The sequence below is a fragment of the Doryrhamphus excisus genome, chromosome 16 (genome assembly GCF_030265055.1).
Source record: "Doryrhamphus excisus isolate RoL2022-K1 chromosome 16, RoL_Dexc_1.0, whole genome shotgun sequence".
NCBI classification, from domain to species: Eukaryota; Metazoa; Chordata; class Actinopteri; order Syngnathiformes; family Syngnathidae; genus Doryrhamphus; species Doryrhamphus excisus.
Genome location: NC_080481.1, coordinates 18,072,346 through 18,093,603, shown reverse-complemented (window position 1 = coordinate 18,093,603; position 21,258 = coordinate 18,072,346). Strand labels below are relative to the sequence as shown.

Here is a 21,258-nt window from a genome sequence, read left to right as displayed (position 1 = left end):
CTCTCGCCCGAAGACAGCTGGGATAGGCTCCAGCACCCCCACGACCCTCGTGAGGAAAAAGCGGTAGAAAATGAATGAATGAATGAGTATGAATGTGTGAATGGGAGTGGTACTTTGTTTTGGCAGCGAATATGGTGTGTTCAAGGACCTTCGACATTCTCAACATTTGATGAAAAACATACACACGCAAACGTTGTGGGCTGATGCATGAATTTTAAATTTTAAATTTTAAATTTTAAATTTTAAATTTTAAATTTTAAATTTTAAATTTTAAATTTTAAATTTTAAATTTAAATTTTAAATTCTTGTTAATCTATGACTTTTTTTCATTTAAATTTGTAAATGTAAATTTGTGTATTCGTAATAAAATCATACGTTTATTTACAAAAAATAGTCGTAAATTGAATAAAGTCGTAAATGTATGAAAAAAAGTAAATTTCTGCCGTAAAAAATCAGAAATATCTGAAAAAGTGGTACATTTAAGAGAAAAAAAGTCATGAATTTCCGATTTTATTCTTGTAAATCTACAACTTTTTTCGCATAACGGTACAACGTTATTGGTAAATTTGTGTATTTGTAATAAAATCATACGTTTATTGACAAAAAATAGTTGTAAAATGACAAGAATAAAGTTGCAAATGTATGTTTTTTCTGCCGTAAAAAATAAAAAAATTACGAAAAAGTGGTAAATTTAAGAGAAAAAAAGTCATGAATTTCCGATTTTATTCTTGTAAATCTATGACTTTTTTCGTGATTGGTAAATTTGCGTATTTGTAATAAAATGGTCGGTTTTACAAGGACACAAAGTAGAAAAAAACTGCAATAAATGGACAAGAATAAATTCGTAAATGTACGAAAAAGGTTAAATTTCAGAGTGAAAAAACGGTCAATTTAGGAGAATAACGTGATCAATTTAAGAGAGAAAAATTCCTGAATTTCCGACTCTGACTCGAAGTGACTAATCGTACAAGTACTCCGTCGTAGAAAGGAAATCGAGCACGGTCATTTCAAATTCCACGCTGGCCAATGAGCAAAGACCTGCTGCAGGCGAGGATTGAATACAAATCCACGAAGGGGGGGGGGGGGGGGCATCCTATAGGAAGGTTTCATCCTGATGAATGACCACAGGGAGCCCCCCCCCCCCCCCACCCCCACTCCCTCCGTGTCCTGCAGTCATTTTGTGCCCTAAATGGTCCATACAGTGAAATGGATGAAATGTAGTATTTTGCCCACCCTTATGCTCCATATTTAGTAGATGAAATATCTGATCAATATGCATATTGCATATTGCATTCGGTCATGTGACCCCCCCCCCCATCCCGATAATTAATTTGCGTGTTGATCAATAAGCGGATTGTGTGTGTGAAGAGGAGTCCGCGGCGAACGGGAGAGGAAGGGGCGGCGACGAGGAGACGCGTTCAGGGGGATCGGGGGCGGGGACGGGGGGGACGGGGGGTGCGCACACCAGCACCAGCAGCATCATCAGCTTCCGAGTGGAGGACCGGAGGACACAAACTTGATCGACGCTCGGCGCCCTTTGAGAGCCCCGGGAAGGAAGGACGACACCATGATTGCCACAACTCAACAAAACATGACCACGGAGCTGGTAGGTGCCCTCCTTCGCCCCCCCCCTTACGCTTCCCGGATCGCATCGATACGAATTTGTCCGGATTCCATCGTGCGATCCGTTTTGCAGCACCATGCGCCCCCACGGTGGTGCCACGGCACGCGTGGATGCTTTTTTAATGAGGTGTAACCACCCATGAACTCCTTTGCCTGCTCCTGCTGCAGCCCTGCTTATTGACTCAACTGCAGAGAGTCCAGGCTGGCTTACTAATGTATATTTACAGGTTAGAAAATACACTAAACGTCTTCATTTGTTGAACAAATTAATAATGATATCATAGATTTTTTAGCATTATGGAATATCAAAAGTTTCTCTATAACTTTCTTTCTCTCTCATTTGTGTTTTTTTCCCTTTATAAATCTTTTAATATGACTTTTTTCTCAAGACAATTTCATTTTTTGTCATTTTTTTTGCTCACGGCAAAACATTTGTGCTTTTCCACCCCCCCCAAAGTTTGCAATCATTTTAAAATTAAAATTAAGCATTGTGTGCGTAAAACAGATATAACAGCATATTTATAATCATTATTTGAATGCAAGTAAAAATGACTAGAATAAATTCATAAATGAAAGCACAAATTAAAAAATCAAAATAAATAAAATAAAAAATAAAAGTGTAAAATATGAAAAATAAATACAAAATAAAAATGACAAAAGTGTAAAAAATAATGACAAATAAATGAAAATCAAAATAACAAAAATAAAAGTGTACAAATAGTGTAAAAGGAGTAAAAAAATCAAAATTACTTAATAAAATAAATCCAAATAAAAATAAAAATGACTTAAATAAAAGTGTAAAATATCATGAAAAATAAATAACATTAAAAATGCCAAAGTGTAAAAAATAATGAAAAATAAATGAAAATCAAAATAACTAAAATAAAAGTGTACAAATAGTATAAAAGGAATAAAAAAATCAAAATTACTTAATAAAATAAAATAAATACAAATAAAAATGACTTAAATAAAAGTATAAAATATCATGAAGAATAAATAAAAATCAAAATGACAAAAGTGTAAAAAATAATGACAAATAAATGAAAATCAAAATAACTACAATAAAAGTGTACAAATAGTGTAAAAGGAATAAAAAAATCAAAATTACTTAATAAAATAAATACAAATACAAATAAAAATGACTTAAATAAAAGTGTAAAATATCATGAAAAATAAATAAAAATCAAAATGACAAAAGTGTAAAAAATAATGACAAATAAATGAAAATCAAAATAACTACAATAAAAGTGTACAAATAGTGTAAAAGGAAAAAAAATCAAAATTACTTAATAAAATAAATATAAATACAAATAAAAATTACTTAAATAAAAGTGTAAAATATCATGAAAAATAAATAAAAATCAAAATTACAAAAGTGTAAAAAATAATGAAATATAAATGAAAATCAAACTAAAATAAAAGTGTACAAATAATGTAAAAGCAATAAAAAAATCAAAATGACTTAATAAAATAAATAAAAATAAAAATGACTTAAATAAAAGTGTACAAAGTAATGAAAAATGACTAAAAATCAAAATGACTTCATCAAAAGTGTAAAAGAATGAAAGCATTATCAATAAAAATGACAAAAATAAAAGTATAGCATCCAGCCAACAGCAATGAAAGCTCTTTAGGCGTGACAGAGGTAATAATAATAATAATAATAATAATATAATAATATTGATTAGAGCGGTCGGCGGTGGAGTTCAGCGTGTAGGTCCTTGCCATGGAGAATTCTTCTTAGTGAAGTATAGGATGGAGGAAAAAAAATGTCTGGTAAAAGTTTCCAAAGCTGTGGTAGTAGAGCCTCCGTGTCCCCGCGGTCCAAGTGCAAGACTTTAAAAGCTTGCCAAGTGCACTAATTAACACATCTTATCAAAGCCCCCCCCCACCCCCCCCCCCCAGCCCCTCCTCCTGGTGCGATCAGCAGCCAGAGAAGTCCCACTGGGGGCGAGGCTTGGAAAGGGATGACATGCAACCTCAGCCCGGCCTTGCCAAGCATGACTTGAGGCGTCACCGTGGCGATGCCGTGATGACATCACGTCATGGCCACCTTGGGAGGAATCCTGCAGGCTTTGTTGTCTCTCGGACGGATGGAAAAAGTTGCGACATCCTACACTATACCGCCGCAGTCACACCGGCACTGATGGGGCGCAAAAAAGATGGCGTCGCCAAGCTCCGCAAGGCTTGCCAGACGTACTAAAGTACTAAATATGAATAGCATTTATGATTGATGTGTCCCTGGGGCCTGTTTAGGAGCACCAACCTGGTATTAAATCTTATCTTATCCTTATCATATCCCTTGGAAAAGGCCTATGACCTGTCCCTGGCTAGACGAGGTCACCCCCCCCCCCCCCCGCCGACCCCTCTTTAAATGCCCACCAATAAAAGGCTTTTAATAAGCACACACACAAAAGCGTATGTTCCCAGGAGGGCGTACTAGAAGCACTTCCTGTCCATGACACCATCAAGGCTAGATCCTTCCTCACCGGCATTTTTCACCTGATGTCCGTGTTTTGATGTTCTGCATGCAGGCCTCTCTCCTTTATTGACGTTCATTGGAGGCTGTTGGTCTCTATTTTATTTTATTTTATTTTATTTTATTTTATTTTATTTTATTTTATTTTATTTTATTTTATTTTATTTTATTTTATTTTATTTTATTTTATTTTATTTTATTTTATTTTATTTTATTTTATTTTATTTTATTACTTTACATAGTTCCATTCCCTTATTTTCTTGAACCCTGCATGCCATCTATCCATCCATCCATCCATCCATCCTCCATCCATCCATCCATCTTACATCCATCCATCCATCATCCATCTATCCATCCATCCATCCATCCATCCTCCATCCATCCCCCATCCAGCCATCCTACATCCATCCATCCATCCATCCAACATCCATCCATCCTCCATCCAGCCATCCTCCATCCATCCATCCATCTTCCATCCATCCATCCATCCATCCATCCATCCATCCTACATCCATTCATCCTACATCCATCCATCCATTCATCCTACATCCATCCATCATCCATCCATCCTACATCCATCCATCCTACATCCATCCATCCTACATCCATCCATCATCCATCCATCCTACATCCATCCATCATCCATCCATCCATCCATCCTACATCCATCCATCATCCATCCATCATCCATCCATCCTCCATCCATCCATCCATCCTACATCCATCCATCATCCATCCATCCATCCATCCATCCATCCTACATCCATCCATCCATCCATCCATCCATCCTACATCCATCCATCATCCATCCATCCATCCATCCATCCATCCATCCTACATCCATCCATCCATCCTACATCCATCCATCCATCCATCCATCCATCCATCCTACATCCATCCATCATCCATCCATCCTACATCCATCCATCCATCCTACATCCATCCATCATCCATCCATCCATCCATCCATCCTACATCCATCCATCCATCCTACATCCATCCATCCATCCATCCATCCTACATCCATCCATCATCCATCCATCCTACATCCATCCATCCATCCTACATCCATCCATCCTACATCCATCCATCCTACATCCATCCTACATTCATCCATCCTACATCCATCATCCATCCATCCCACATCCATCCACCCACCCCACCCATCCATATTTTCCTAGTTATGTCATGTCAACTTGTTTATAATCTTCTACATGCGCTTTTTAACATTGTTAGAGCTCTCCCGATGTGAAATAACAACCCTATAGTCACGTTTACACTGTGATTACCCAATATAGTTGATATGATCACATGATATCAAACATTTAAGAACAAATTAACTTAAAAACGTATTAGATAGAAATTATTTTAGGCTGAATTTGTGTCTGGTTATAGATAAGATTTCTATTGATTCTATTGTGTAATATTTTATTTTTATATTTATTATTATTATTATTATTATTTATTAAATATATTATTTATATTATTTTATTCAAGATATTTTATCAAACATTGAACAATGGATTATTTTCATTTTAATTGTATTTTTTTAGATATGTATTCTAATTCTGTGTCATGTGTGTGTGTGTGGGGGGGGGGGGGGGGGTGAAAATCTGGTCATCCTAAGTTTGATGTGTGATTTGTCCAGAAAGAACCCCCCCCCCCCCCGACCCCCCCAGGGTAAACAATACAATCCCCCCGGTTAGCTGCACCGTGTCTTCACGCGGCGCTGAGCCAAGATGGCAAGATGGTGCTCTCATGTTCTTCTTGATGGAATAAAAGATCCATATCTCACCGCCGCATCTCATTAAGCCGCCGCTCGGGTCGGCGTTTCTTTACAAATGACAAAAGTTCCAGCCCCCCCAACCCCCCTTGCCCCCCCCAGCTGCGTTGTAAATAATGATCCATACGTGGGCTACACTTGCTAATCTACACTTTCTCCTGTGTGCAATTACAGCCAATCATCAGTCAGGGCGGCGATACTCCAGGCGGCATATCTGCCACGGGGGCCCTCTAGTTGGCTCCTTTCGCCAAAGCTTATGTAACGTCTTAGCTTGATGCTGGGGGGGGGGGGGGGGGGGGGGGGGGGGGGTATGCAAATCCACAGCCAGTATCCCAAATGCCTGCTCCGCCTGCTCGCATGAGATTGGAAAGAGAACAGAACATGGAGTTGCGGAGGTCTCCTGAGTCTAATTTATTATAGCGAGGTGGGGTTGGGGGGGGGGCGTAGTCGATTGGCGGATTCGGCGTTGCGGCGATCACGTAAACAACCTCGTGCCCTGTGGCGATGAAGCAAGATGCCGCAGTGGTCTTATGATCCGATATCCACGTTTACGACAGAAGCAATTCAGTCAAGATGGCTTCTGAATGCTCAAATGTACAACTACTCTTTCAATATCTCAGTGTTGACATTCAGAATCGAACGGCAACCATCAGGCTAGGACACGGCTAGTCTCCGACCGGAACGTCTTGTTTATGTCTTATATGTCTTATTTTCTCTTATCACGCTTCTGTCTACTGTTAATAGTAGTGTACGGTTGACTATAGGGGTGTTATTTCATGTCTGGAGGGCTCTAATATAATGTATAAAAACCATATTTCCAACATCATAGAAGTTTTTAATGCTCAAATTACAAAAATACAGTATCAGGCATTCAGAAGATGCATTCAAAGACACTGGTGACTAGGTGGCAGTAATTCTATAATCATAAATCATCATGATATCAAACTCTCCCAATCCTAAGTAAGCATATTTTGTGTCGTAATTATGTTGACTATGTCTATTTCCTGCTATTATGTCCACTATATTGGGTAATAGGAGGAAAGGGTGACTATAGGGGTGTTATTTCATGTCTGGAGGGCTCTAATATAATGTATAAAAACCATATTTCCAACATCATAGAAGGTTTTCATGCTCAAATTACAAAAATACAGTATAAAGCATTCAGAAGATGCATTCAAAGACACTGGTGGCTAGGTGGCAGTAATTCTATAATCATAAATCATCATGATATCAAACTCTCCCAATACTAAGTAAGCTTATTTTGTGTCGTTATTATGTTTACTATGTCTTATTTTCTGCTATTATGTCCACTATATTAGGTAATAGGAGGACAAATGTGACTATAGGGGTGTTATTTCATGTCTGGAGGGCTCTAATATAATGTATAAAAACCATATTTCCAACACCATAGAAGTTTTCCATGCTCAAATTAGAAAAATACAGTATAAAGCATTCAGAAGATGCATTCAAAGACACTGGTGGCTAGGTGGCAGTAATTCTATAATCATAAATCATCATGGTGTCAAAACTCTCCCAATCCTAAGTAAGCATATTTTGTGTCGTAATTATGTTTACTATGTCTTATTTCCTGCTATTATGTCCACTATATTATGTAATAGGAGAAAAAAGGTGACTATAGGGGTGTTATTTCATGTCTGTTGAGCTCTAACAATGTTTAAAAAGCATATTTAGAAGCTCACAAACAGGTTTGCTATGCTGTAAATTATGAAAATACAGTTTCAGGCATTCAGAAGATGTTATTGATGAAACAATACCATGACAGGAAGTCCTGATCATGTGATCATCCCAATGCTAACATGTGTCTGTTGTGTCTTATGTTTGTCTACTATATCTTCTTGTTATTATGAAAAGTATATTATAGTCATAGGAGTCTAAGATGTTAAAAACATATTTAGAAGGTACTAAAAATGTTCTAATGACAAAAATACAGCATACGGCATTCAGGAGATGCATTCAAAGACACAATACGCTGGTTGCTCGGTGTCGATAATGTCACACTGAGTCTATTTTATGTCTTATTTGTCTTATTTCCTGCTATTTTGTCCACCATATTGGATAATAGGAGTGTAAAGGTTACTACTATAGGGCTGTTATTTCATGTCTAGAGGGCTCTAACAATGTTTAAAAAAAACTCAAACTATCCAAATATTCAATTTATAAATAAGAAATCATACTTTTTATTGTTCTGGAACCAATTCATGAATTAGTGTATGTTTTTCTTTCACTTTCTCATGCACTCCAAATCATTATTAAAGCAGGTCTACTGCAGTTTTCGGGGATCTGCGTGTAAAAGAGGCACACATCCCGCTGAAAAAGCTTAGTGGTAATAAAACCGATTGGACTGATGAGATAATTGTATGCTAATGAAGGCTAATAGGCACGTGGGGAGGGCGGACATTTTTATTTGGGGAGAGTTATTCGCCACTATTTACACTCATCGGCAGTGATTCTGAAATAGCGAGTGTGCCCCGCAGAGCGAGGAGGCGCCGCCATCTGTTCCTCTCTTCCGGCGTCGCCAACGCCAAATTTAACAGCCACACTGCGATTGAGCCGCTCCCGAACGCATCGTACTTAATGGTTACCGATGACGACTGGCGACCATCTTGAACGCCGCGAGATAAGGGGCGTTCCTTTCATTTAGACAAAGCGGCCTTTAGTGGGGTCTTTCCCACCGGACGCCAGCACCGTCCTTGATTGGCGGAACAACAGGCATAATAATCCCTCACACGGGCTGCTGTTGTGGCTGTCACCTATGCTAACCTGCCAAGCTAAAAGTCACCTCTGAACCCCCCCACGTCCGCCCCCAACTCCGCTCCCCAAATCTAGCTCTCTTATTATCCCCTTATATTGGGTAATAGGTGCGCAAAGGTGACTATAGGGGTGTTAGTTCATATTTAGAGGGCTCTAGTAACATTAACAAGTGTACTTAAAAGGTGCTAAACAGGTTCTCTATGCTTAATATGTCTTATTTTGTCTTAATATGTCTACTATATTGGGTAATGGGAGTTTAAAGGTGACTATAGGGGTGTTAGTTCATATCTAGAGGGCTCTAGTAACATTAACAAGTGTACTTAAAAGATGGTAAACGGGTTCTCTATGTCTATTATGTCTTATTTTGTCTTGTTATGTCTACTATATTGGGTAATAAGAGTGTAAAGGTGACTATAGGGGTGTTAGTCCATATCTAGAGGGCTCTAGTGACATTAACAAGTATACTTAAAAGGTGGTAAACAGGTTCTCTTTGGCTAATATGTCTTATTTTGTCTTAGTGTGTCTACTATATTGGGTAATAGGAGTGTAAAGGTGACTATAGGGGTGTTAGTTCATATTTAGAGGGCTCTAATAACATCAACAAGTATACTTAAAAGGTGGTAAACAGGTTCTTTGTGGCTAATATGTCTTATTTTGTCTTAGTGTGTCTACTATATTGGGTAATGGGAGCGCAAAGGTGACTATAGGGGTGTTAGTTCATATTTAGAGGGCTCTAGTGACATTAACAAGTGTACTTAAAAGGTGGTAAACAGGTTCTCTATGCTTAATATGTCTTATTTTGTCTTAATATGTCTACTATATTGGGTAATGGGAGTTTAAAGGTGACTATAGGGGTGTTAGTTCATACCTAGAGGGCTCTAGTAACATTAACAAGTGTACTTAAAAGATGGTAAACGGGTTCTCTATGTCTAATATGTCTTATTTTGTCTTGTTATGTCTACTATATTGGGTAATAAGAGTGTAAAGGTGACTATAGGGGTGTTAGTTCAGATCTAGAGGGCTCTAGAACATTAACAAGAATACTTAAAAGGTGGTAAACAGGTTCTCTATGTCTAATATGTCTTATTTTGTCTTATTATGTCTACAATATTGGGTAATGGGAGCGTAAAGGTGACTATAGGGGTGTTACTTCATATCTAGAGGGCTCTAGTGACATTAACAAGTGTACTTAAAAGATGGTAAACAGATTGTCTATGCTTAATATGTCTTATTTTCTCTTATTTTGTCTACTATATTGGGTAACAGGAGTACAAAGGTAACTATAGGGTTGTTAGTTCATATCTAGAGGGCTCTAGTAACATCAACAAGTGTACTTAAAAGGTGATAAACAGGTTCTCTATGGCTAATATGTTTTATTTTGTCTTATTATCCCTACTATATTGGGTAACGGGAGTGCAAAGGTAACTATAGGGTTGTTAGTTTATGTCTATAGGGCTCTAATGTCAAAACTGTATTTAAAACTGTGCGCAATAGACGATGTGTTCAAAGAGCGCTGCAGGCGACTTCTTGGTCTCGATGGCCGCATTTGACGTATGACCAGCCGTCAGCATCCAGCCGCTTCATGGAGCTCTGCGTGCGCTTTAAAGGTGTTGAGGCGGCTCACGCGGCTGTTGACAATGAAGTCACGAGCGATGATGCAACATCGGTGGCGCTTCCAGAGACGCAGGAAGGCGATTGTTTCTGACGACTTTTTCCCTCCGCCGACAGCATCGCTCAGCGTTGGCACATAATCTTCTCCCAAGGAATTGCAGCCTGCGGCGGAAAGTGTTTTCCCGAATCCATCTTCATCCAAATTCATCAGGGCGTCTTTCAGCGGCGGCGCTTTGCCCATCAGTCAGTTAAATGAAATCAAGTGGCGAGTGATTGAAATCGATGGCGCACACAAAACTGCGGCGGCGTCTAAAGCGTGTGGATGAAAGTCCCGTGCGGACGTGGGAGAGATTTGGAGGAAGAAGAATAATTTGAAGTCTTTCTTACTCCTTGTTTTTAGGAGCTGGGGAGCTCGGACGGGCCCCCCCGGAACTGGAAGGGCATCGGGATCGCCATGATGGTCATCCTGGCTGTCATGTCTTTGGTCATCCTCTCTGTCGTCCTGCTCACCCCTGGTAAGGACGTCCATTTGTACCAGTAGGACCCCCAGTATGGACATGCAATATTTACCTAGCGACAGCATAGAAAACTTTATTACAGCCTTCTAAATAGACAAATAGACAAATAGACAAACATATACAAATATACAAAAATATACATATACAAATACACAAATATACAAGTACAAAAATATACAAATATACAAATACAAAAATATACAAATATAAAAATACAAAAATATACAAATGTACAAATATACAAATAAACAAATATACAAATGTACAAATATACAAATATATAAATATACAATTATGCAAATACAAAAATATACAAATGTACAAATACAAAAATATACAAATGTACAAATACAAAAATATACAAATACAAAAATATACAAATGTACAAATATACACATAAACAAATATATAAATATACAAATATGCAAATACAAAAATATACAAATGTACAAATATACAAAATATACAAATATACAAAAATATACAAATATATAAATATACCAATATACAAATACAAAATATACAAATGTACAAATAAACAAAATATACAAATATACAAAAATATACAAATATACCAATACAAAAATATACAAATAAACAAATATACAAATATATAAATATACAAATATACAAATATACAAATACAAAAATATACTAATGTACAAAAATACAAATAAACAAATATACAAATATACAAACATACAAATATACAAATACAAAAATATACAAATGTACAAATATACAAATACAAAAATATACAAATATACAAATGTACACATATACAAATATACATATATATAAATGTCCAAATGTCCAGACGCTGACATTAAATAGTGGTTGCTGTCATTGTTCTTTCCCCTGAAATGTGTGAGACACTCTGAAAAGTTTTGGTGACGTGTCTGGACTGTGTGCCGGCTAGTAAATCGGCTAATTTACTATTATGGAGACTGCGCTTCACCTGCGCCCCGAACCCCGACCAGTGTAAAATACCCTTATGCTTGAAAATACTACATGTAGGCAAAGAAAACATGTGAAATTGGCTAACATGTACATAATGTTCACTAATAATAGGAACATTTGACCACAAAAGCACCATCCATCAGTTCCTACATTTGTGGAAAAGTGATGATGCAATACTGTAGCAACAGGAAGTGGTGGGTCAAGCCATCCTGGGAGGCCATCATGCCGTTGTTTTATGTCCCATCTTCTTCTGTGTGGCCTCTGAAGACGAATCGCGCTTGTTACGCCGCTCCCTTTTCACCATGGACGACCTGGAGAGTGAAGGGTTCAAAGTTCACGACCCCAGCGTGGCCTGGCTGAGCGGTAGGAACCCCTTTCTGTGCTTTGGAAGACACTTTTCCACAATGAGGAAAAGTTTTAATTTGCCTTGCTCCCATTCCCGCTGCCCGCCGATCACTGCTCTTTCCCGACGGTAGATAGCCGAGTGGCTCTCCGCACCAGAGAAGGTCACATCCTGGCGTTTGACCTCAACAACAACCTGACCACCACCCTGCTGGACAACACCTCCCTGGTGAGTGTACGCTAGCACGGCACCCCCCTTCATTGGTCCATAAGGATTCCTTATTTAGGAATGGAATATTTGTATAGTTAGAGCACACAAAACCTGTTTACCACTTTTAACATTATTAGAGCCCTCCAGACATGAAATAGCACCCCTATAGTCACATTTGCATCCATATTACCCGATGTAGTAGACATAATAAGAGAAAATAAGATCATTAGGCTAGCACATATTAACGTTGTGACATATACGCCATACACGGCGTATACGCCACATACGCCACATACGCCACATACGCCAACTCCCATTTTATATACGGCATAACGTAAACAAATATTACTTTTAACAACCTGGTCAAGTTTCATACAATTACTTGCAACAAATGCAACAAACTTTTTTTTTCAATGTGTAGTGAAGCCTCTTTACAATATGGTAGTAGTAGCATAGTAGCATAATAGCATAGATTTAAGTCTTAATATTTGTTTTTAGATGTGTAGCGAAGCCTTTTTAAAAGAGAGCATAGTAGTAGGAAGCTTAGATTTACGTCTTAAATTTTGATTTCAGATGTGTAGCGAAGCCTCATTTTACAATATGGTAGCAGTAAGATTAGATTTAAGTCTTAATATTATTTTTTAGTTGTGTAGTGAAGCCTTTTTACAATATGGTAGTAGCAGCATAGTAGCATAGTAGCATAGTAGCATAGATTTAAGTCTTAATATTAGTTTTTTTATGTGTAGCGAAGCCTTTTTAAAAGAGAGCATAGTAGTAGGAAGCTTAGATTTACGTCTTAAATTTAGATTTCAGACGTGTAGCAAAGCCTCATTTTACAATATGGTAGCAGTAAGATTAGATTTAAGTCTTAATATTATTTTTTAGTTGTGTAGTGAAGCCTTTTTACAATATGGCAGTAGTAGCATAGTAGCATAGTAGCATAGATTTAAGTCTTAATATTAGTTTTTTATGTGTAGCGAAGCCTTTTTAAAAGAGAGTGTAGTAGGAAGCTTAGATTTACGTCTTAAATTTTGATTTCAGATGTGTAGCGAAGCCTCATTTTACAATATGGTCGCAGTAAGATTAGGTTTAAGTTTATTTTTAGTTGTGTAGTGAAGCCTTTTTACAGTATGGTAGTAGTAGCATAGTAGCATAGATTTAAGTCTTAATATTAGTTTTTTTATGTGTAGCGAAGCCTTTTTAAAAGAGAGGGTAGTAGTAGGAAGCTTAGATTTACGTCTTAAATTTTGATTTCAGATGTGTAGCGAAGCCTCATTTTACAATATGGTCGCAGTAAGATTAGATTTAAGTCTTAATATTATTTTTTAGTTGTGTAGTGAAGCCTTTTTACAATACGGTAGTAGTAGCATAGTAGCATAGTAGCATAGATTTAAGTCTTAATATTAGTTTTTTTATGTGTAGCGAAGCCTTTTTAAAAGAGAGCGTAGTAGTAGGAAGCTTAGATTTACGTCTTGAATTTTGATTTCAGATGTGTAGCGAAGCCTCATTTTACAATATGGTCGCAGTAAGATTAGATTTAAGTCTTAATATTATTTTTTAGTTGTGTAGTGAAGCCTTTTTACAATACGGTAGTAGTAGCATAGTAGCATAGTAGCATAGTAGCATAGATTTAAGTCTTAATATTAGTTTTTTATGTGTAGCGAAGCCTTTTTAAAAGAGAGGGTAGTAGTAGGAAGCTTAGATTTACGTCTTAAATTTTGATTTCAGATGTGTAGCGAAGCCTCATTTTACAATATGGTAGCAGTAAGATTAGATTTAATTCTTAATATTATTTTTTAGTTGTGTAGTGAAGCCTTTTTACAATATGGTAGTAGTAGCATAGTAGCATAGTAGCATAGTAGCATAGATTTAAGTCTTAATATTAGTTTTTTTATGTGTAGCGAAGCCTTTTTAAAAGAGAGGGTAGTAGTAGGAAGCTTAGATTTACGTCTTAAATTTTGATTTCAGACGTGTAGCGAAGCCTCATTTTACAATATGGTCGCAGTAAGATTAGATTTAAGTCTTAATATTATTTTTTAGTTGTGTAGTGAAGCCTTTTTACAATACGGTAGTAGTAGCATAGTAGCATAGTAGCATAGATTTAAGTCTTAATATTAGTTTTTTATGTGTAGCGAAGCCTTTTTAAAAGAGAGTGTAGTAGTAGGAAGCTTAGATTTAGGTCTTAAATTTTGATTTCAGATGTGTAGCGAAGCCTCATTTTACAATATGGTAGCAGTAAGATTAGATTTAAGTCTTAATATTATTTTTTAGTTGTGTAGTGAAGCCTTTTTACAATATGGTAGTAGTAGCATAGTAGCATAGTAGCATAGATTTAAGTCTTAATATTAGTTTTTTATGTGTAGCGAAGCCTTTTTAAAAGTGAGTGCAGTAGGAAGCTTAGATTTACGTCTTGAATTTAGATTTCCGATGTGTAGCGAAGCCTCATTTTACAATATGGTAGCAGTAAGATTAGATTTAAGTCTTAATATTATTTTTTTGTTGTGTAGTGAAGCCTTTTTACAATATGGTATGACTCTTCTCTCCAATGTAGAGCAGAAAAGAGGCGCACATTAGCTTCAAATGATGTTCTTCCTGCTTCTTATGCGCCACAATAAGGACCCCTGTAACCCCATTATTCAGGCATGTTTGCGGGACTGGGAGAAATTTGGGGTCATGAAGTACTTTGTCAGAGCGTGTAGCTCATTTTCCAGCTGCCGTGTCATTTTCAAAGAGAATTGATATTCCTTGTGCGACACGCGCACCGTGCTGGCGCTATGTGGGTCAGCGCCGGCTGCTGTTGTCAGGCTCCAGATGAAGTCTTGGGATTATTAGCGTGCTGCGCCAAGCTTTGCCCTAAAAAAAAAAAAAAAATACTGCGACTACAAGGCACGTATAGCGCAAGGTGCCGCCATTAGACATGTTGCTGCAATGTTGCCGTTAGACAACGCAGAAGGCTGCCTCTCGAAACACGAAATGGAATGCACCCCCAAGTCGTATCATTGCTAACACGTGTCCTAAAAAGCTCATTAAAACATTTGATGAAAACATTAAAGGCAGCGGTGGACTCAGACTTTAGTACACGAGGAGCAAAGACAATAATTGGGGAGAACACTCATTGGCCTCATATGATAAAACAAGTAGATAATACACTATACTAGCTTTAATATACTATGTATAAAAATAAACACCACATATACTGCTGACCATTTCAACTATTAGGAATAACATTTATTTGTCAATTCATAGTAATATAGGAATAGTACTTAGTGTTTATATATTTATATATGTATATATATACCCATGAAATAGCAAAATATGTTAGTATACTACCCTTAGCATGCTAGCAATTCTAACATGCACACATTAGCATGCTGACAACTAGCATATAGTGTCCAACTATGAAAATGGTAAAAGGCTATTGTGCTAATGTTAGCATGCTAGCAATGCTAATATGCACACACTAGCATGCTAACAACTAGCATATAGTGTCCAACTATGAACATGGTAAAAGGCTACTACTGTTTGCTTGCTAACACTTACGTTGAAAATGCAAAAAATATATATAATTATGTTAGCATGCTAGCATGATAACAATGTCTCTTCATATACATGAAAATCATAAAAAATGCTAGTATGCTCATGTTAGCATGCAAGCAATACTTATATTCAAACACTAGCATTCTAATGATTCATGCTAATATATATATATATATATATATATATATATATATATATATATATATATATATATATATATATATATATATATATATATATATATATACCCATGAAATAGCAAAATATGCTAGTATACTACCCTTAGCATGCTAGCAATTCTAACATGCACACATTAGCATGCTGACAACTAGCATATAGTGTCCAACTATGAAAATGGTAAAAGGCTATTGTGCTAATGTTAGCATGCTAGCAATGCTAATATGCACACACTAGCATGCTAACAACTAGCATATAGTGTCCAACTATGAACATGGTAAAAGGCTACTACTGTTTGCTTGCTAACACTTACTTTGAAAATGCAAAAAATATATATAATTATGTTAGCATGCTAGCATGATAACAATGTCTCTTCATAAACATGAAAATCATAAAAAATGCTAGTATGCTCATGTTAGCATGCAAGCAATACTTATATTCAAACACTAGCATTCTAATGATTCATGCTAATATATATATATATATATATATATATATATATATATATATATATATATATATATATATATATATATATATATATATATATATATATATATATATACCCATGAAATAGCAAAATATGCTAGTATACTACCCTTAGCATGCTAGCAATTCTAACATGCACACATTAGCATGCTAACAACTAGCATATAGCGTCCAACTATGAAAATGGTAAAAGGCTATTGTGCTATTGTTAGCATGCTAGCAATGCTAATATGCACACATTAGCATGCTAACAACTAGCATATAGTGTCCAACTATGAAAGTGGTAAAAGGCTACTGTGCAAATGTTAGCATGCTAGCAATGCTAATATGCAAACATTAGCATGCTAACGCCTGGCATAATAGTGTCTACTTATGAAAATGGCAAAAAAGCAATGTTGTCATGCTACTGTTTGCTTGCTAACACTTACTTTGAAAATGCAAAAAATATATATAATTATGTTAGCATGCTAGCATGATAACAATGTGTTCATATACATGAAAATCATAAAAAATGCTAGTATGCTCATGTTAGCATGCAAGCAATACTTATATTCAATCATTAGCATTCTAGTGCCTAGCATAATGGTGTTTACCTATGAAGATGCAAAAAATGCTATATACTGTATCTACCCATGAAATAGCAAATATCCGCTAACCTTAGCATGCTACTAATGCTTACATGCCAAGCAAAAATATATTGTATTGTGCCTACTTTGAAAATGTAAAAAAACGATTAGTGTAATTGTTAGCATGCTGACATGCTATTGTTAACATGCTAACACCTAGCATGATAGTGGTTAGTGTTTAAATGTTTGTATAATTATGTCAGCATGCTGACACGCTATTGTTAACATGCTAAAACCTAAACCTAATCAAAAAAATGCTAATATGCTCATATTAGCATGCTAGTAATGCTAATATGCAAACAATATATAGAATACTATATAGAATTGATGTTTAAATTATTCATTCACTCATTTTCTACCGCTTATCCTCACGGGGGTCATGGGCTTGCTGGAGCCTATCCCAGCTGTCTTTGGGCGAGGGGCGGGGTCCACCCTAAACTGGTGGCCAGCCAATCACAGGGCACATATAGACAATCAAATTTTATAGAAAGGAATATCAAGTTTGGAAATATTGAATGGAATAAATGATATATAGTGAGAAAGGCCACAGTTTTTGCATGTTTCATGTGAGCGATGATTTATCCCACTTTGTTTGATGGTATTTGAATGCACCATGTAAGTTGATGGTCATAAATAGATGAAACGTCTCCAAGTCTTTTCCAAGATTTGTTACTTTTGGGGTCGCCTTTTGAGCCTTGGGGGACTCGGCATGTAAATGAGAGGCAATCATCACGGCTTCTTAAGAAAATGTGATGTTGTTGTTGTTTTGTTCCCCCCCCCCCCCAGGACCTGTCCGCCACCAAATTCCAAGTATCGGCAGACCAGAGCTTTGTGCTCCTGGCGTACAACATTCAAGCGGTGAGTTTCCCCCTTTGGCTTATTTATGTGATTTATTTGTCCAAACATCAGCAGGCTAGTCGTTAGCGAGACGGGGAAACAATGGAGCCCCCCCCCCCCCCCCCCCCCCCGCCCCCCACCCTGCACTGACTCGGTTGTACTGCAGCGCTACCGTAGTTAGCTCGATAAAACCCACAGCAAGCGGTGAAGGGGGGGCTGAATATTTCAAGAGCGGGTGACGGAGGATGAAAGCGTGTCTTGGAGAAGACTGTCAAGGGCCGGGGGGGGGGCATAAAGGGGGGGTGGGAGTGGTTGATAATGAAAAGGCGAAGTGGATGACATAGTGGGTCGTCTCAGGTGAATACGAGGTGGTCCATCCTTGGCTCTGCGGCTCCCTTAAACGCTTCCCACCGAGGACAAACGAGCGGCCACGCAAGCAAATAACAAAAAAGTCTTTAGCGTTTTTATTAGCATGGAAGTCGTCTCTCTGCGGGGTTTCCTTTCTTTCTGCTTTTCTTTCATATTCTCTCTTTGCTAATGAGCAGACTGCACATTAATTATTGAGGCTGGCTCTGCTAATTATCTGCTATTGAGAATTAAAAACAAAGGTTCCTTTCCCTGGTTTGAGTTTGGGTAAACAGGAAGAAGGCAACCATGTTTGTATAAGTCCCTGGCTTTGAAAATCCACAAAATGTTGCTATAATTATGTTATTGTGCTAACACGCTAATGTTAACATGCTAACACCTAGCTAACGCTAACTGTCTGCTTATGTTCATGTTCTTGAAAATTGCAAAATGCTGACATGTACATATTAGCATGCTAACAACTAGCATATAAGTGTCTACCCATGCTAATATGCTACTATGCTAATTTTTGCACGCTAACACCTAGCATTATAGTGGTTAGTGTTTATATACTGTCTATCTACCCATGAAATAACAAAATATGCTAGCATAATAACCTTAGCATGCTTGCAATGCTAACATGCTAACATTAGCTTTGTAACACCTACCAAAATGCCTACTTTGACAAGGCAAAAAATGTTAATACGATTATGTTAGCATGCTAACATTCTGTTGCTAACATGCTAACACCTAGAATGATAATGCTGTCTGCTTATGTTCATAATGACATAAAAAATGCTATTTATCATGTTAGCATGCTAACACCTAATTGTGTCTACCTATTAAGATAGAAAAAAAGCAATGTTAGCATGCTAATGTTAGCACGCTAACACTTAGCATTATAGTGTGACGTGTTCATATATTTATCTACCCATGATGACAGCTAAAAATGCTACTATGCTAGTATTAGCATGCTAACACCTAGCATGATAGTGGTTAGTGTTTATATACTGTCTATCTACCCATGAAATAACAAAATATGCTAGCATAATAACCTTAGCATGCTTGCAATGCTAAAATGCTAACATTAGCTTTGTAACACCTACCAAAATGCCTACTTTGACAAGGCAAAAAAATGTTAATACGATTATGTTAGCATGCTAACATTCTGTTGCTAACATGCTCACACCTAGAATGATAATGCTGTCTGATTATGTTCATAATGACATAAAAATGCTATTTATCATGTTAGCACGCTAACACCTAATTGTGTCTACCTATTAAGATAGAAAAAAGCAATGGTACATGCTAATGTTAGCATGCTAACAGCCTGATAGTGTGAAGTGTTCATATATTTGTCGACCCATGATGACAGCTAAAAATGCTACTATGCTAGTATTAGCACGCTAACACCTAGCATTATAGTGGTTAGTGTTTATATACTGTCTATCTACCCATGAAATAAATATGCTAGCATAATAACCTTGGCATGCTTGCAATGCTAACATGCTAACATTAGCTTTGTAACACCTACCAAAATGCCTAGTTTGACAATGCAAAAAAAATGTTAGTGTGATTATGTTAGCATGCTAACATTCTGTTGTTAACATGCTCACACCTAGAATGATAATGCTGTCTGCTTATGTTCATATTGACGAAAATCATAAAAAATGCTAATTACTCATGTTAGCATGCTAACACCCAATTGTGTCTACCTATTAAGATAGAAAAAAGCAATGTTAGCATGCTAAAATTTAGCATGATAGTGTGAAGTGTTCATATATTTGTCTACCCAATAAAACAACTAAAATACTATGCTAACACCTAGCATGATAGTGGTTAGTGTTTATATACTGTCTATCCACCCATGAAATATCAAAATATGCTAGCATAATAACCTTAGCATGCTTGCAATGCTAACATGCTAACATTAGCTTTGTAGCACCTACCAAAATGCCTACTTTGACAAGGCAAAAAAATGTTAATACGATTATGTTAGCATGCTAACATTCTGTTGCTAACATGCTAACACCTAGAATGATAATGCTGTCTGCTTATGTTCATAATGACATAAAAATGCTATTTATCATGTTAGCATGCTAACACCTAATTGTGTCTACCTATTAAAATAGAAAAAAGCAATGTTAGCATGCTAATGTTAGCACGCTAACACTTAGCATTATAGTGTGAAGTGTTCATATATTTATCTACCCATGATGACAGCTAAAAATGCTACTATGCTAATATTAGCATGCTAACACGAAGCATGATAGTGATTAGTGTTTATATCTGTGTCTACCCATGAAAGTAGCAACAAATGCTCATGTGCTAATGTTAGCATGCTAGCTCCTCCTTGACAACCAGTTGGAGGTTAGCATAATATTCCGTAATATTCATAATAGTCTTTGGACTTTATTCTTTTAATGTGTTTTTATGCTTTTTAAATGAATTCATTATGATTATTATTCATATTTTTATTCTCCAGCTATTCCAGCTTTCTTTTGGGATTTTTGTTCTGATGATATGATGTTTACATACGTGTTCATTTGTATGCATCGGCACTGTAAGTCATCACAGGAAGGGGCGGGGCCTGCCACCATGAATCAAGTGCGTTTTATGCGTTATCCGGTCCGTATTCCTTTACTCCGCTTCCATCTTCCCACCCACTCGCTCACTTTTCCTGTCTATCTCGGAGCAATTTATGCTGACTGATGCAGTTTGGGGTGGGGGGGGGGGGGTCGGTAGCAGGGAGAGCAGTGTGTTGTCTTTGAAGGAAACGGGAACGGGCTGGCTTGGAATCCATCAGAGAGATTATTGTTGTCGGGAATGGCGGGGGCGCCGGGCAGCAGAGAGGAAAGATTGAACGGGTTTGTTGTGGTTTTCCATTAAGACTTGAAGGGGAATGGATTTTTGGAGGGTGGATGGGGGAGGGGGGGTGATCGGGCCTT

General features: G+C 37.1%; 1 protein-coding gene across 2 annotated transcripts in view; it reads left to right on the top strand.

Annotated features, from left to right (window-relative positions):
* The first annotated feature begins 1,167 nt into the window (after positions 1-1,167).
* LOC131104041 (inactive dipeptidyl peptidase 10) overlaps positions 1,168-21,258 on the top strand; it is a 43,051-nt gene continuing 22,960 nt past the window's right edge. Inside the window, exons 1-5 of one of the 2 annotated variants that reach the window (XM_058050752.1) lie at positions 1,168-1,606; positions 10,669-10,783; positions 12,014-12,109; positions 12,223-12,317; positions 17,915-17,986. In XM_058050752.1, the coding sequence (XP_057906735.1) occupies positions 1,568-1,606; positions 10,669-10,783; positions 12,014-12,109; positions 12,223-12,317; positions 17,915-17,986 (417 nt within the window). In that variant the 5' untranslated portion in view covers positions 1,168-1,567. The remainder of the gene's footprint in view (positions 1,607-10,668; positions 10,784-12,013; positions 12,110-12,222; positions 12,318-17,914; positions 17,987-21,258) is intronic. The other variant, XM_058050750.1, reaches the window with a different exon arrangement.